The following is a 14,074-nucleotide window of genomic DNA, read 5'->3' as shown; positions in this document are numbered from 1 at the left end:
GGCATAACTTGCTCGGCTACACTGTAGTCGGGTAAGGGGTATCACAACAATTCCATGCAAACTTACTACCCCATATATATATAACATCATTTAACTAAGAATTTATGTCCAATTCATTTAAAACACATCAAAACCCTAATCCACTTTGGCTGGCCGAATCTCCCTCTTCAAGATTCATGCATGTTTTCATGATTTCCCATATCAATTTCCCCTAATTGAACTTAAATTCAAGGATTAAATATGTAGAATGGCTTGAAATGCACTTACCTCTTTCAAGTTCCCTTCCAATATTCAAATCTTTCACTCTACCTTGAAATTCTTCTTCTCAATCTTTTTATCAAAGCTAAATAATAAGGTTTTACTTTGGTATCTAGGTGATTTATGGAGAGAAACTCAAAAACTTCAAGCTTTTCAATATTAACAATAGTGAAAGAAAGAAGAGAGAGAGAGGAGAGAGAGGGAGGAGAGAGAGGTGAACGACAACTCTAGAAAGAAGAAGTGAATTTAATTTTTTTTTTTCTTTTAATTTGTCACTTTTGTAAGCAATTATCCTCACTTTTAAAAAATTTAAATTATAAGTTTTATTGTGAAATGCTTACATATGCATGATGTCATAATTCTTTTATTTTAAATTTCTTTTCTTTTTTTTTTTCATTTCCTTCCATACACCTCTTCACTTTTAATTTATTTTTCATAATTTTAATTTTCTACATTTTAATAGACATTTAGGCCAAGAGTCACCTTTAAAGGTGAATTGACCAATTTACCCCTTACCGGTTTGTTCCGTTTTTCCAACAGGACTAGGTTGCTTCCTGAACTCTGATTCAATTATTTGAGCCTATTCTCAATTCTTTTCTGTGGTTTTCACATTACCACTAGTTTCGCAATTATCCCTAGGCCCGACGTGCTATAGCGTCCCACACGAAATCAGGATAACGACTGAGCTCGCAGTTATTTCTCGGTTCGGTCACTCATCGCTATAGCCTCAGCTCATTTAACACATCATGCTTTATTTTCCTAATTTCCATTTCATCTTCATATAATTGCTATTAATTTTTGTTCATGGTTTTTCTAGATAACTTAAATATGGTTCTGAACATCCTGAATATCTGGACCGACACCAATCACCGGAGCAGTAGACTGTATGAAACTGCATACTTTGAGGGCGTTACATTAATCATATCTAGACCATATTAATTAAATTATTCTTAATATTTAAAAACTAAATTTGTCATTAATTGATTTTTTTCTTACGTTCATTTTGGTCCATTAATTTTAATTGGTCAAGGTTAATTGTTAAATTTAAATATACTAAGTTAAGAGCAACGTGAGTCAACTAATGATGGCCAATTTAAATCTTTTAAATTCCTTTTGAGTTTTGAAAATTTTATAAGTATTTTTATTGGCAATTTATAATTTAAATTAGTTAATACATTGGTCAATTTTTTGAAAACATTAACAAACTCTTTAATTTAATTATTAAAATGGGCCAATAAAGCTTTATTGGATCATATGGTAATATTTTAATATCCTAGAAATAATTTTAACAAAATATTAATTATTTTATTAGCTTGACCCATACGTTTTCAATTGGACTTTACATAATATGTTAAAATAAGAACTAATCTTTAATATTAATTTAAAAATTGGTCCAACTTATGGATTGACTAATTTGCTAATGGCTCAATTTATGTAGAATTAGACCAATATTAATTGTTAACTAATAAAAAAATTGAAAATATATTGAACCCATATACCTTAATTGAATTAATATTCTAATAATTTAAAATTTAATTTTTTAGCGGCCCTTTGAATGTCGATTACTAGAATATGAAAAATTTAATGTGTGCTATCATTAGTAAAGAATCAAATATTTTAATGTCTTAATAAATATTGGTAGACCTAGCCATTTAATATTTTATTATTATTTTTATATCATCCATTAATTATTCTGATGAAATTTATAAAAAAAATATAATAATTTGATCTAATTATTTTATATACTTTAAAATTTAATTGTGAATTCGTAAAATTGGCCACTAATTCCAAACTGAACAAAGCTAGTTTGGATCTAAACTTTCAAGTTATATGCTACAAATCAACCTTTGCAATCTGGATTTACTGAGCCGGCCCGGAATGGCGAGCATTTCGTCCAACTCTAAGCAAGAACCGGTTTCCTCTCCATCGACGCAGGATTTTGCTGTGTTAGGGGTGTTTGGTTTACCTGTTTGATAAATTATAGTGTTTGGTAAGCTTAAAAAAATAAAGCTGATAGCTGATGGGCAACTGATATGATACCCATCAATTGCGGTTCTATCGACTCTATTTTTAGAAATTTTTTTCTCATCGGTGATAGCTGATTTGATTTTATTTTTTATTTTGACCATATTATCCTTTTTTATTTAACTTGAAAATTAATATTATTAATATTTTTATTTTTTATTTATAATTTTAATATTTTAATTAACGTATTTTAACTTTGTTAAAATATTTTTTATTAATAACATAAAATATAAAATATTTATTTATATCTAAAAACTTAAAATTAATTATAAATTTTTCTATTAACAATAATAATTATTTTATTATTTTATTTATATTTTTAAAATTATTTAATTATCTTAAAAAATAATTATTTTCTTATTTTAATAATAAAATAAATGATATAATATAATAGATTAATAATTATATATTTATTTAAATAATATAATATATTAATTTAATAATTATATATTTAATTTAATAATAAAATAAATAATATAATGTAATAAATTTATAATTTTTATTTATTTAAAAATTAAATAAATTATATGATAAATACCCTTATTAGTCATTTCACATATCAACAGCAACAGCTAAATATAATTTTACCAAACACTTAACATAAAACAGTTATCATCAGCTATCAGTTATCAGTTATCAGCTAACAGTAACAACTATCAGCTAACAGCTATTCAACAGTTAAACCAAACAGGTCCTTAGTATCCCATGATAATAATAATAATAAAAAAAACCGGCTCCAACGGCTAGCCCTCTTCCTTCAATTTGAATACCCAAACACCAAAATCATAACAAATAACACAAAAAAGCGGCCAAAATACTAACCGGAAATTCCCTCGCTCAAATCCACTTAAGAAACATAATCAACTACTCCCATATCATCTTTATCTCTACTTTTTTTTTTTTTGGAAAAAATATTGATTTATAAAAGCGACAGTGGAGTGCAGTTAGGGTTTTCGCTTCCAAAGATCACGCTTTTGCTATAAAAGAATTTTCAAATTCTAGGGTTTCTTAGTTAAGATCACAGAATGGATCTCCCTGTACAAATGGACGATTACATAAAAGAAACAATTGACGATTCATTAGGCCTCCCAATCTCTACACACACTCTCCAGTTGAAGCTTCGCGCCTCCGAGGATGCCCATTGCCGCCTCCGCGACCAGTACCTTCTTCTCCTCGGGAAATTGCGTCAAAAGGACCAGCTCATTGACCGAACCAAGGTCCGTATATGCAGAATATTTCGCTCGTATCAATGTTCGTGGGTTTATAAATTGCCTGATGGTATCTTTTGTTTGTGGGTTTTAGGCGGAGGCGAATATGAATGCGGTGGCTTTGAAGAAGTTTGTGGAGGAAAATCAGAGATTGGCGGCGGAGTGTGCCAGTTTGGTGATTCAGTGTAACAAATGGGAGAGGGAGTGTTCACTTTATGACAACGATAGAGAGGCTTTAATGGATTTTGGAAACGAGGCTGATGAGAGGGCAAGAGAGGCCGAATTTAGGGTTCGTGAGTTGGAAGAGGTCTTAGGGAAGTTATCCGAGGAATTGCAGTTCTACAAGCATGAGTATGCGAATCATGGGGTAATTGTCCTTTCATTTTCCTGGTTTCCTTTCGTTTACATTGATTGGGTGTTTGTGAAAATTATATGATATTTCGTTGGGAGATGGCCATTGTATTTTGTGAATTTTGGGAGATGTGACGCACTTGAAAAAATAACTCAAATAACTAAGTTAGCTAAGTAAACAATATAGTTATCGTTATTCGTCTGCCTTGTAGGAACTTAACATATAGTTATCATTGAAGTAGAATAAATACCGACTCTATTCTGCCACTAAATATTTAAAAAATCGAAGTTCTTTGCATTAAAGGTTTTATCATATAAAAGTAGATACTTGAAGTGAGTTCATAAGCGAAGCATAATCTGTTGGCTTTTAGTATATTTGCTTATATGAGAATAAAATGGTGTCTGTAGGTTTAGTTGTTTAGAATAACTTCATCTGTTTCTTTCTTTCTGAGATTGAGTTTTGATGCTAGATATGATTCTATGAAATTCTATTAAACCATGCTTTGTCACTTCATGGTATGCATTTTTTTTAAAGCTTTTCTATTAGTTACTTGAATGAGAAATAAAGTTAATTACATTCATTTGAAAGGATATATGTGTGTATGTGTAGAGACACAGGCATACAAAGAATTACTATTGCATATAGCTACCAAATGTGCATGACAAGAATTTGAGTTAGAGAATGAATAGCTATTTGCAAAAGTTTATCAATGCAATTCAATAGCTATTTGCAAAGCTTGAAATATGAACTCTTTTCAAAATTGGCTTTTGACATGTAAAAAGTAAATTGTAGAAATCTATTGTCTATTACTAAAGAGAATTACTTCTAACACTTTGTCTAAAAGTTGCTAGTAGCAACAGCAGTCAAACATGCTTTAATTAAATTCATAGTGCTTATTAAATTAGTGTTTGATGCTTCGTGGTAACTTCTTAGTTGACATAGTTGTACTTGTAGGATCATGGCTTGAAGCATTGCTGCACTTTGTTGAAGTTTGAGTTAATTATTTCCACTTGCACCTTCTGAGAGTAGTGTTTGAGTGTTTATGATCCAGGAATGATTATTTGTTACAACTTGCAAGTGAATATGCTTTTATTTAATTACTATTCGCATCATTCACTTTCCATCCTTTTGCTTTCCTTTTTCCCCTCTTTCACCCCTTTTTTTTTTCCTTTCATATATTGAGTTTGCAAGCCCTTGTAAATTATTTTGGTAACTAATGCATAACTTTCTGTTACCTTATAGGTTGCTTCACCGGCTAAGAGTACTGATACAGAACAGCATTTACTTGAGTCCATTTTAGCTACATTGGTCAGTAAAGATGAAGTTGAATTTGGTCATGCTTTTTTGGAGGCCAACAGTGGGTATGAGTCATGTCAAAAGTTGCTGAAAATGTGGAACAGGTAAGGGAATTTGTCAAAACTGCCTTATGGCTTGCCAGTAATTGTGGCAAGGAATGTGACAATTTGGGCCATAGAATTATGGAGTATTGCCTTTATATTTATTGCAATCTCTTTGGATTTTTTATTGGACTTCTTTCTCTTTCATTTTGCAGCTTGAGACCATCAACTCAGAAAGTTTTATCTCTGGCTGCTAAAGTGAAGAATCTTCAAAAAGATAAGGAGCATCTCAGGATCAATCTTACTAGAGCTGAAGAGGAGGTGAAGAGATAATCAGAAAACTACTTTCTTGTTGGTCTTCAGGTTTACCTGGTCATAACTTAAAACAAAATACTGATATTTGCAGGTCCACTTACTGTCTGAAGAAAACAACATATTGGATGAGGAGAACAAAAAATTATTGAAGCATCACCAAGAACATAACCTTGATGGTTCTGGTGGAAAACATACCAGCAGCGCATCTGCCAAGGTAAGATTAAAATGAATCAAATAATAAATAATGAAGAATAATTTATTATGCTTTGTGAGTGTGTGTTTTTCGTTTCCTTGCCTGTGTCAATGTGTGCTTGCATTGTATTGCATGCCGATAAGACTTCTCTGTGTAAGTGTATATACACAAATGGCTTCTGGCCATTTGGTTTCATTTAACTCTGTCGTGTAATTTGCCTGAATCTGTTGTAGAGGAACAAGCGAAAATCAAGTCCAAAGATGAGTAGCCCAGTCAAGATGAAGATTGACTTAAAAGATATAGTGAGACGACCACTATCACCTTTGCGACACAACTCCCCTGAATGTAGGATGCCTAAGAAGTTGTAACGGGTTCTTTTGTATTTGTGTAGTTTCTTATTATTACCTCTGGGTAATTCTTTGTATGTTGGATAGTATTATTACTGATGGTTAGCTTTAACCCTTCAGCTATGTACATGTCAATATGTCAGAACTCTTTAACTAATCAATTCATAGTGGACTGGGGCTTTATTCCCTGTTTTCTTGATCTAGTGCGAATACCATTTTTTTTCAAGTGAAGAGTACACTATTATTCATGGAACTCAGCAGAACACAACCTATCCTTCTCAAGGAGAGCAGCTAAACGGGATGGGGGATTAGAAATCCAATCTAACACTTTTTGCAATCCAATCAGCACAACTATTTGCTGCTTACATGGCCAAAACCAATAGATGGTTAAGCTGTAAGAGAACTTCTAAAATCATGAATAATAGCCTCTAAATCCCAAGGGATGGGAACTAGAGAGGAAGAGACAAGCTCATGGGAGCTAGTGCGAGTACCAATTTAATTATACACAGAATAGATTTTAAGCTTGATAATGACTGACGACAAATTGAGTTATAAAATTAAGAGGGCATGTTTCTTTGGATCTGTTCATGTCCAGTGTTGCAGGTTATCCTCAAACTGTGATTTCATGGATTCTTTTCATTATTGTACGAATTTGATATTAAAAGAATTGGTTAGGCTTCATAATATGGTGATTTAAATTTTATATATTCCATTTATTAATGGATATCATCAACTAAAACTATGAAATTTGATGGATCCTGCCTTCTAATTGCAGCTTCGCTCTTATAGCTCAGAAATTTAAAATGTTTTGTAAAATAATTCTTTTCATCAAATTGGAAATCTCAAAAAGAAAGTAAAAAATTGAAAAATAAAATAAAAGAAAGGAAAATGATAGAAACATTAGTGAAAAACTAGGCATGTATGAGTGCGACTTGTTTAGAAGTTAAAACGACGTCATTCTTTTCCTTCCCTTTTATTTTGGGAGACGATAAACGACGTCATTCTTAAGTACACAAAAATCTGCCTCTTCCTTATCCCCAGTCCTGACCCATCGATCCTCTCTGAGAGGTGAGAGGAGTCCCAACTCACTCCATGGCTTCAATTCGTCTTCCCTGTCCTTCGTCAACCCCGTCCTTTTCCAGTGAACATTATCAAATATTCCATAAGCCTCTTCCATCACCTCCTCTCTGTAAACCCTTTAATCATGCTAACCATACTATCAATACTAAAAACATTCTCTCTCTTTCATGTACCCTTTCTCTTTCTTGTACTCCTATACTTCCAATTAGAAACTCCAAACTAAGCTGCTTCGTTTTACATTTCTCTTCTACAACTCAAGACTCAGTTGTTGATTCCTCGTTGTCCCAATCAGAAGTCGAAGCAAAGACTGAAGAAGAAGAAGGAGAACAAGAGGAATATTCTCGAACCAGAGTGCTCGCTCAGAATGTTCCTTGGACTTCTACCACCGAAGACATCCGTACTTTGTTTGAGAAATTTGGGACTGTTTTAGACGTTGAGGTTCTTTTCTTTATTTATTTGCCTTTATCTTTATTTTGATTTCCATATCTGTTATATGGGTTATGGTTTTCGTGTATTCTGTTGATATGGGTATGTGCTGATTTGGTTGCTGTGGTCTAGCTTTCCATGCATAACAAGACCAGAAACAGGGGTTTGGCATTTGTCACTATGGGCTCCCCTGATGAGGCACTTGCAGCTATTAAAAATCTCGAATCTTATGTAAGCTCGTTGTCTTCAATTCTTTCATGGTTTACTTAAACATTTGGCTTCATTTGTTTATCTGTTTAACTTGAGTCGAGTTATGTCAGTTTTTTTTCTCATCGAAAGCTAATGAACATGAATAATATAAGATTGAGAACTTAAGATTTTGTTGTTTAATGGGCATTTACAAGTTTAACTAGTTTTCCCATCTTTTGAATTTCAGCATTTTAATCTTCTTCTAATTACTCTTTAGGAATTTGAGGGTCGGACTTTGAAGATGAATTACGCCAAGCTAAAAAAGAAAAAACCTTCACCACCACCACCTCCAAAGCCAGCAGCAACATTCAACTTGTTTGTAGCAAATTTGCCATTCGAAGCTAAGGCAAAAGATCTTAAGGAGTTCTTTAATGCTGAAGGCACTGATGTTGTTTCTGCTGAAATTGTATACCATGATAATCCAAGAAGGCCTTCTGGCTATGGATTTGTCGCCTTCAAAACTAAAAAAGAAGCCGATGCTGCCCTTTCTGCATTTCCAGGGAAGGTAATATTAGGTTGCAATTATGATAAACTATTTTGATTGCTAAAGAATGTGAGTTCATTAGCTTCTTTCTTGGTCATTAAAGACTGCTTGAAGTGAAGAACTAACTCTGAGAATTTTTTGTAACCTATAGATGTTTATGGGAAGGTCAATGAGAGTTAGTCGTAGCAGACAATTCGTGAGACAACAAAGAAATGAAGGTCTGCAATCTGATGATACTTCAACTGAGTTGAACTCTGGAGTCGAGCAAGTAGACCCAACTCATGAAAATTGAAATGGAAATTTTGTGGGCACTGAAATTTCTCAATTCACTTCACCTTGCTGTTTTATAGGTAAAATTTATTAAATTTAATCCTTGACTTCTGCAGATTATTGAGTAATATCATTGCTCTTTTGGCACACCTTTTTCTACTATGAGATTAATGCTTTGTATCTTCTTATTATTTTTTTTAGTAATACTGTTCATGCATACATTCTTGTGATACAGGTCTGACCAAATTCTCTACCTAGTAGATTTTTGAAAGAAAGTATTGGTAATATGCATCTTGCTTTCTGCAATGGAATTCATCAGATTTAGCTACAAGCTTCATTCCCATTTATATCCATTTAATTTTAATTATACTTGGTAACTCTTAGAAAGAAGGAGAGAGAAGAGGGGGGTTTGAATTTATGTTGGGATCGATGGTTTGCATTCAACCATGTCTATTGTGCTATTTTGTTGATGTATGTACATGGCTTGAAGCTGTAATCTAAGCTCCATATTGTTGTATATTGCTATAGTTGGCTCTAACTCCTGCAACCAGCTCTTTTTATACCCTGTTTTATGGATCATCTTGTTCTTTCTTGCTTCTTGACCTGAAATTGTTTTGTGCCTTCCTCTTCTGCAATTTTATTTCCTCTCTTTATGTAGCTGTGGTCTTTTAGAGCTCTTTCTCTCATCTTCTTTTTGATTTATTCACATCTAGGTCAATCACTGACATGTTAAAATCTATTCTAAACTTGTATACTAGAGTTGAGACTAACAAAACGCTGTCATGCAAAAGTTAACTCACAGCCTTTGCTTTTCTGGTGGAGACTCAAAAGGCTCATTATTGGCAGCATACTTTGGGAACATTAAGAGGGCAAAAGGTGTAAGCAGTAACTTCAATGGTGACTGTGCTGTTGGAAAATTATTTTTCTGCATGCTTCTCATATATTTTGCGATGAATAGCTTAGATACACAATAGTAGGGCTGACCTTATTTTGATTTTAATCGAAAAATCAAATTGAACCTATGTAATTTGGTTTTTCAGTTTTGGTTATCATTTTTAAAATATTTTGGTTTTTCGATTCTGTTTTGTTAGTTCAATAGTGAAATAGAACTAGTTAAACCGAGCTAACCTATATAAATGACAATTGATGTCATTTTGTCTCCATATATTAACCCTATCTCCATCTCCTATGGACAGCCCTACCTGCAGTCTGCAGCGCCTGGTTTCCTCTCCCCCTCTTTCTCTTTGTTTCCTCCGCCTTAGTCTAAACAAATCGGAAACTGAATATTGGTCAATATCATGGGTCAATATCATTAAGGCAAATGGAACAAAACTAAGAATTTTTCTTAACCTTTTGGCAAGCCTTGTCTTTCCCTAGTAGTCTAGTACTCATTCGGAAAATTGTCGCTTATTTCCACTACTTTTCTCATTATATTTTGAGGGGGAGAGTTGTCTATGTTCTTGGGGCTCATACAAAAATTATTGTTTGTTCAAATGATCTTTGAAGATAATTTTGTACATCTCAAAATAAACTTTGTGCTGAAATTATTGTTGGATGCTAACTGCTGATCCTGGGGACTATTTATTTATTTTTTTTATTTTTATTAGAGTCATGGAAGAACAATGACATGCAATCTGAAATTAACGAGTATTTGTTCTGAGACATTTGATTCAATCTTAATTTAACATGTAATGCACATGTATTGCGTATTCAAGTGATTTTTCGTGAGTCACTTTTGAAACCCAGGACTTAGCTTAGTGGGTATCTTTTTGGGTGCAGCAAATAGCTATTTAAACAGGTGAATCAAACATCAATGTGTGTTGTGTAAACTTTGATAAACTTTTAAAAGTAGAGTTACTAGCTAATTAGGCAACTAATAGGATACCATTTAGGTGTAATTTGTATCCACTTTATTTTTACAATCGTTTCTCATTAGCTAATATTTTTATTTTTTATTTAGATAATATTATATTGTTTAAAAATTTATTAATTATAAAATTTGTCTTTAAAATAATTTTTATACCAATAAATTTTTTATAATTATAATAAATAAATATAAAATATTATAAATATAATAATTATAATGTTCATTTTATATATACTTAAAGGGTAATTATATTTTTAATATATTATGTAATAAATTAATAATTATAGTAAAATAAATAATATAATATATATGTTTGTTAGTTATTTTATATATAATAGTAACAGTAATATATCATTTATGGTATATCAACTACAATCAGTTATCAACAACACTAATTAATTATCCGCTATCAGTTATTAATTGTATTCATAATTAAATCAAACAGAACCTACAAGTGGGTAAAATTTTCATGTTGTTAGATCACAAGGGAAATATTTTTTTATCTTATTTATGAATCCTTAGGTAGATGGTTTACATTTAGATATCCTTAAAAAAAAAAACTTTGATACCCATGATGAGAAATCAAGCAAAAGCTAGTCAAGCATTCTACAACCTGAAAATCCTGTAGATGTAGAAATTCTACCAAAACATTAGGTATGCATTGGATGGTTCTGTAGAATTATAAACAGTTCGGATTTTTCATTGAAAAAGTGAATGGCCTAAGAAAGTGAGGTTTTAGAGTAGGTGAAGTTGGTAAAGTGCAGGAAGTCATTAGTTTTGATTTGGGGAATCATGCAACAGTTTCATTACTTCTATGATGAATTATTGGGGTGCACCATTTTCATCACAACACATACATCCCATCCCATACTTGCCTATATCTACACACATTTCACAAAATTCAATGGAAACTTCCAATATTAATGATATCTATTTCAATTATCTCTCTACTGATATGTGATTAGGTATCTGTAATTGTTTGGTAGCCTCCTTTGTTTATTTCTTCAATTCGAAGCTGAAACTTTTTCAATATAATTTAAGCGTTTTCCACCATTAATAACTTCGAAGGTGAGTGATTGAAGTAGAACTAATGCATCATATTGTTTGATTCATGATGTAATGGTGAGGTTAATCGACTGAGTATTAATTATATTATTATTATTATTGAGAGAGGACAAATTAAGAGTAGAGACTCGAATTTGACTCTGTCAAATGAGTAATATGTTTTTAGCCATTGAATTAAATCGCTAGGCAATATAAACATGAGATAAATATTTTAGATTAAGTAGAAAATTAGGATTAACTTTCTCTTTCTAATCTAAAATATTTCTAGTAGACTCCAAAATTGTGGAAGGTGATTAATTGGTTATCCATTAACATCAGAAAATGTATTCATTTGACGAGAGTTGGGATTAATTCCATGAAACTTTCTTACTAAGAAAGCAATATCAATACCCACAAAATTCACCCTTTCAAAAGGGAACTTTCTCTTCATTCACAAGCCATCAATAAAAGACTTGCATGCAAAATCATAAATTCAATTATTTTCTTTTTTTTTTTTTTTTCAAAATTAATATTAATCATACAAAACTTAGTGATTAAACCTTTCAATGCTATAAAAAGCTTTATCCAATCCATGTGGAGGTGTTGGAATTCTAGTTGAGCAAGCCCTACTAGCATAGCAGGTTACAATTGTTGATGGTGATTAAACAGGCAGAAAGGTTGGGAGACTTTAACATTTGCCCCTTTTTCTTTATTGCATTGGAGTCCCAGCTGGTCCATTAAGCATATGAATGTTTGAAAGGGTATCAACTTTCCAATAATGTTCTTACATCTCACCTTTTCTTAAACTTGTAGGCTAAATTGAGTAGGCTTTAAGGTGTAATATAGTCCACATATTTCTTTCTCTCTTTATAGTAATGATGCTTAATTAAGATCTGTTAATCATCATTCATTTTTGAAAGTTACATATAAATGAAACTTACAATGTAGATGTACCAGAAGAGCACCATCATCTTCAACAGAAAATTAATAGCATTAAGCTAATATGAAAAAAAAAAAAAAAAAAAAAAAAAAGATAAGAAAGGAATCCAAAGGTTTTATTTTTCACTTGTTTTTTCCTTATAAGCTTTGAATCGAAAGGTATAGAAATTTATTTTGGAAGAATAATAAGTGCCTTTTTGGTGTTGGTGAACTGGTTCTTAACCCTTTTTATCAAACCACTATAATAGACTCTTTCCTAACAATCAAATTCAAGTGAAGCAACTAAAAGAAACCCATAAAAAGTTGAGGCTCATTTCACCTTTTGCATTAGGGATATATTGAGTATGGCTTAAGTCATCCTCATGGAAATGGTCTCTTTCACAATCCCTGAGGGTTCAATGGAATCAAGTGGACCTAACATTTCTCACTCCATCTGCCCTATACCACTATATAAGGAACTCCTCCAACAACTATCCCAAAAGCAACCCAGCAACAATCCCAAAATTCAATCTTCTAGTACTGTCTTCTTTTCTCTTCTATTCTGCTCTCCTTCCTTTTACAATGGCAAGTTTTGGGTCAGCAGTTGTTTGTGCAATTCTAGTCCTGATCAGTATGGTGGTGCCAAATTTGGCAAAAGTTTACACTGTGGGAGACTCCACTGGCTGGACAACGGGCGTTGATTATAGCACCTGGACTAGCGGCAAGACCTTCACAGCTGGTGACAGCCTTGGTTAGTCTTTTTTTTTTTTTTTCATAAGTTAATGCATACGAGTTTTCCTCATAAAACGGTCTGAAATTCCAACTCAGGAAACCGTCTCTTGGAATTAAAAAAATTTCCTTACTGATCAATTCAATAATTCTTGTATTTTATGTGATACAGTATTTAACTATGGAGGAGGGCACACAGTGGACGAAGTGAGTGCTAGTGACTACAACACATGCACAGTGGGCAATGCAATTTCTTCAGACAACAGTGGAGCCACCACCATAGCCCTCAAGACTGCAGGGACTAAGTATTACATATGTGGAGCGGTTGGGCATTGTGGGAGTGGCATGAAGATTGCAATCCCTGTTAAGGCAGCAGCATCATCAGGAACTACTACTCCATCTTCAGGTTCAGGCACCACTCCTGCTAGTACCTCACCAGCTGGGACTAATACCACCATCTATAAACCTTCCTCTAATAATGTGCCTGACTCAGCTTCACCAACTCTTTCTCTATTTGTGGGTATAGTGGCTACTTGGGTTGCATTTTGTGTGATGGTTTTCTCATTGTAAAATTTGGCAAGGGTGGTCTCACCTTAGCCAGGAAGAGGCAGTGCTCTTTCAGTCTCTTTATTTTCTTGTCTTTTTTTCTTAACTTGTATTCGGGATTGCCATTGCTTTTTATTATTAATGAGTAGGTCATATTGATATCTGATAATGGATCTTAGGTATTTAATTAAATCATGGTTCATAATCCCCTTTTTTTTTTTTTTCTTAAACCACTAGATCAATTTAAAGAGAAGCAGTTTATTGAAAATTAATTGTAGTGCTTGAACTCATCGTTTTTTTTTTTTTTTTTTAATTTCCTGACTTGAAATCTTTCCAAAGAAGTAGTTCTGGCAATTTCTGTGCAAATCTTCCATTAAGTAAACCACAAACTAAAATAAATCATTTATGTACAAAAATTTAGCAAAA

At 32.5% G+C, this 14,074-nt stretch overlaps 3 protein-coding genes across 3 annotated transcripts; all 3 read left to right on the top strand.

The window, feature by feature from the left end:
* The first annotated feature begins 3,059 nt into the window (after window positions 1-3,059).
* Window positions 3,060-6,236, top strand: LOC110658301 (uncharacterized). Its single transcript, XM_021815853.2, has 6 exons — window positions 3,060-3,500; window positions 3,586-3,858; window positions 5,086-5,243; window positions 5,396-5,501; window positions 5,587-5,709; window positions 5,922-6,236. Exons 1-6 carry the CDS (start codon window positions 3,309-3,311, stop codon window positions 6,054-6,056), a joined length of 987 nt encoding a protein of 328 aa, XP_021671545.2. The 5' UTR covers window positions 3,060-3,308; the 3' UTR covers window positions 6,057-6,236.
* Window positions 6,237-7,061: 825 nt separating this feature from the next.
* On the top strand, window positions 7,062-9,136 carry LOC110658300 (28 kDa ribonucleoprotein, chloroplastic). Its single transcript, XM_058138118.1, has 5 exons — window positions 7,062-7,553; window positions 7,674-7,772; window positions 8,008-8,295; window positions 8,426-8,624; window positions 8,780-9,136. The coding sequence occupies exons 1-4, from the start codon at window positions 7,128-7,130 to the stop codon at window positions 8,564-8,566; spliced, it is 954 nt and encodes a 317-aa protein (XP_057994101.1). The 5' UTR covers window positions 7,062-7,127; the 3' UTR covers window positions 8,567-8,624; window positions 8,780-9,136.
* Window positions 9,137-12,495: 3,359 nt separating this feature from the next.
* Window positions 12,496-13,811, top strand: LOC110658299 (blue copper protein). Its single transcript, XM_021815850.2, has 2 exons — window positions 12,496-13,124; window positions 13,275-13,811. The coding sequence occupies exons 1-2, from the start codon at window positions 12,956-12,958 to the stop codon at window positions 13,670-13,672; spliced, it is 567 nt and encodes a 188-aa protein (XP_021671542.2). The 5' UTR covers window positions 12,496-12,955; the 3' UTR covers window positions 13,673-13,811.
* The last annotated feature ends 263 nt before the right edge of the window (window positions 13,812-14,074 follow it).

Source organism: Hevea brasiliensis, chromosome 16 (assembly GCF_030052815.1).
Source record: "Hevea brasiliensis isolate MT/VB/25A 57/8 chromosome 16, ASM3005281v1, whole genome shotgun sequence".
Classification (NCBI taxonomy): Eukaryota; Viridiplantae; Streptophyta; class Magnoliopsida; order Malpighiales; family Euphorbiaceae; genus Hevea; species Hevea brasiliensis.
Note: the sequence above shows the minus strand (reverse complement) of the source record. Positions and strands in the feature narration are given on the sequence as shown.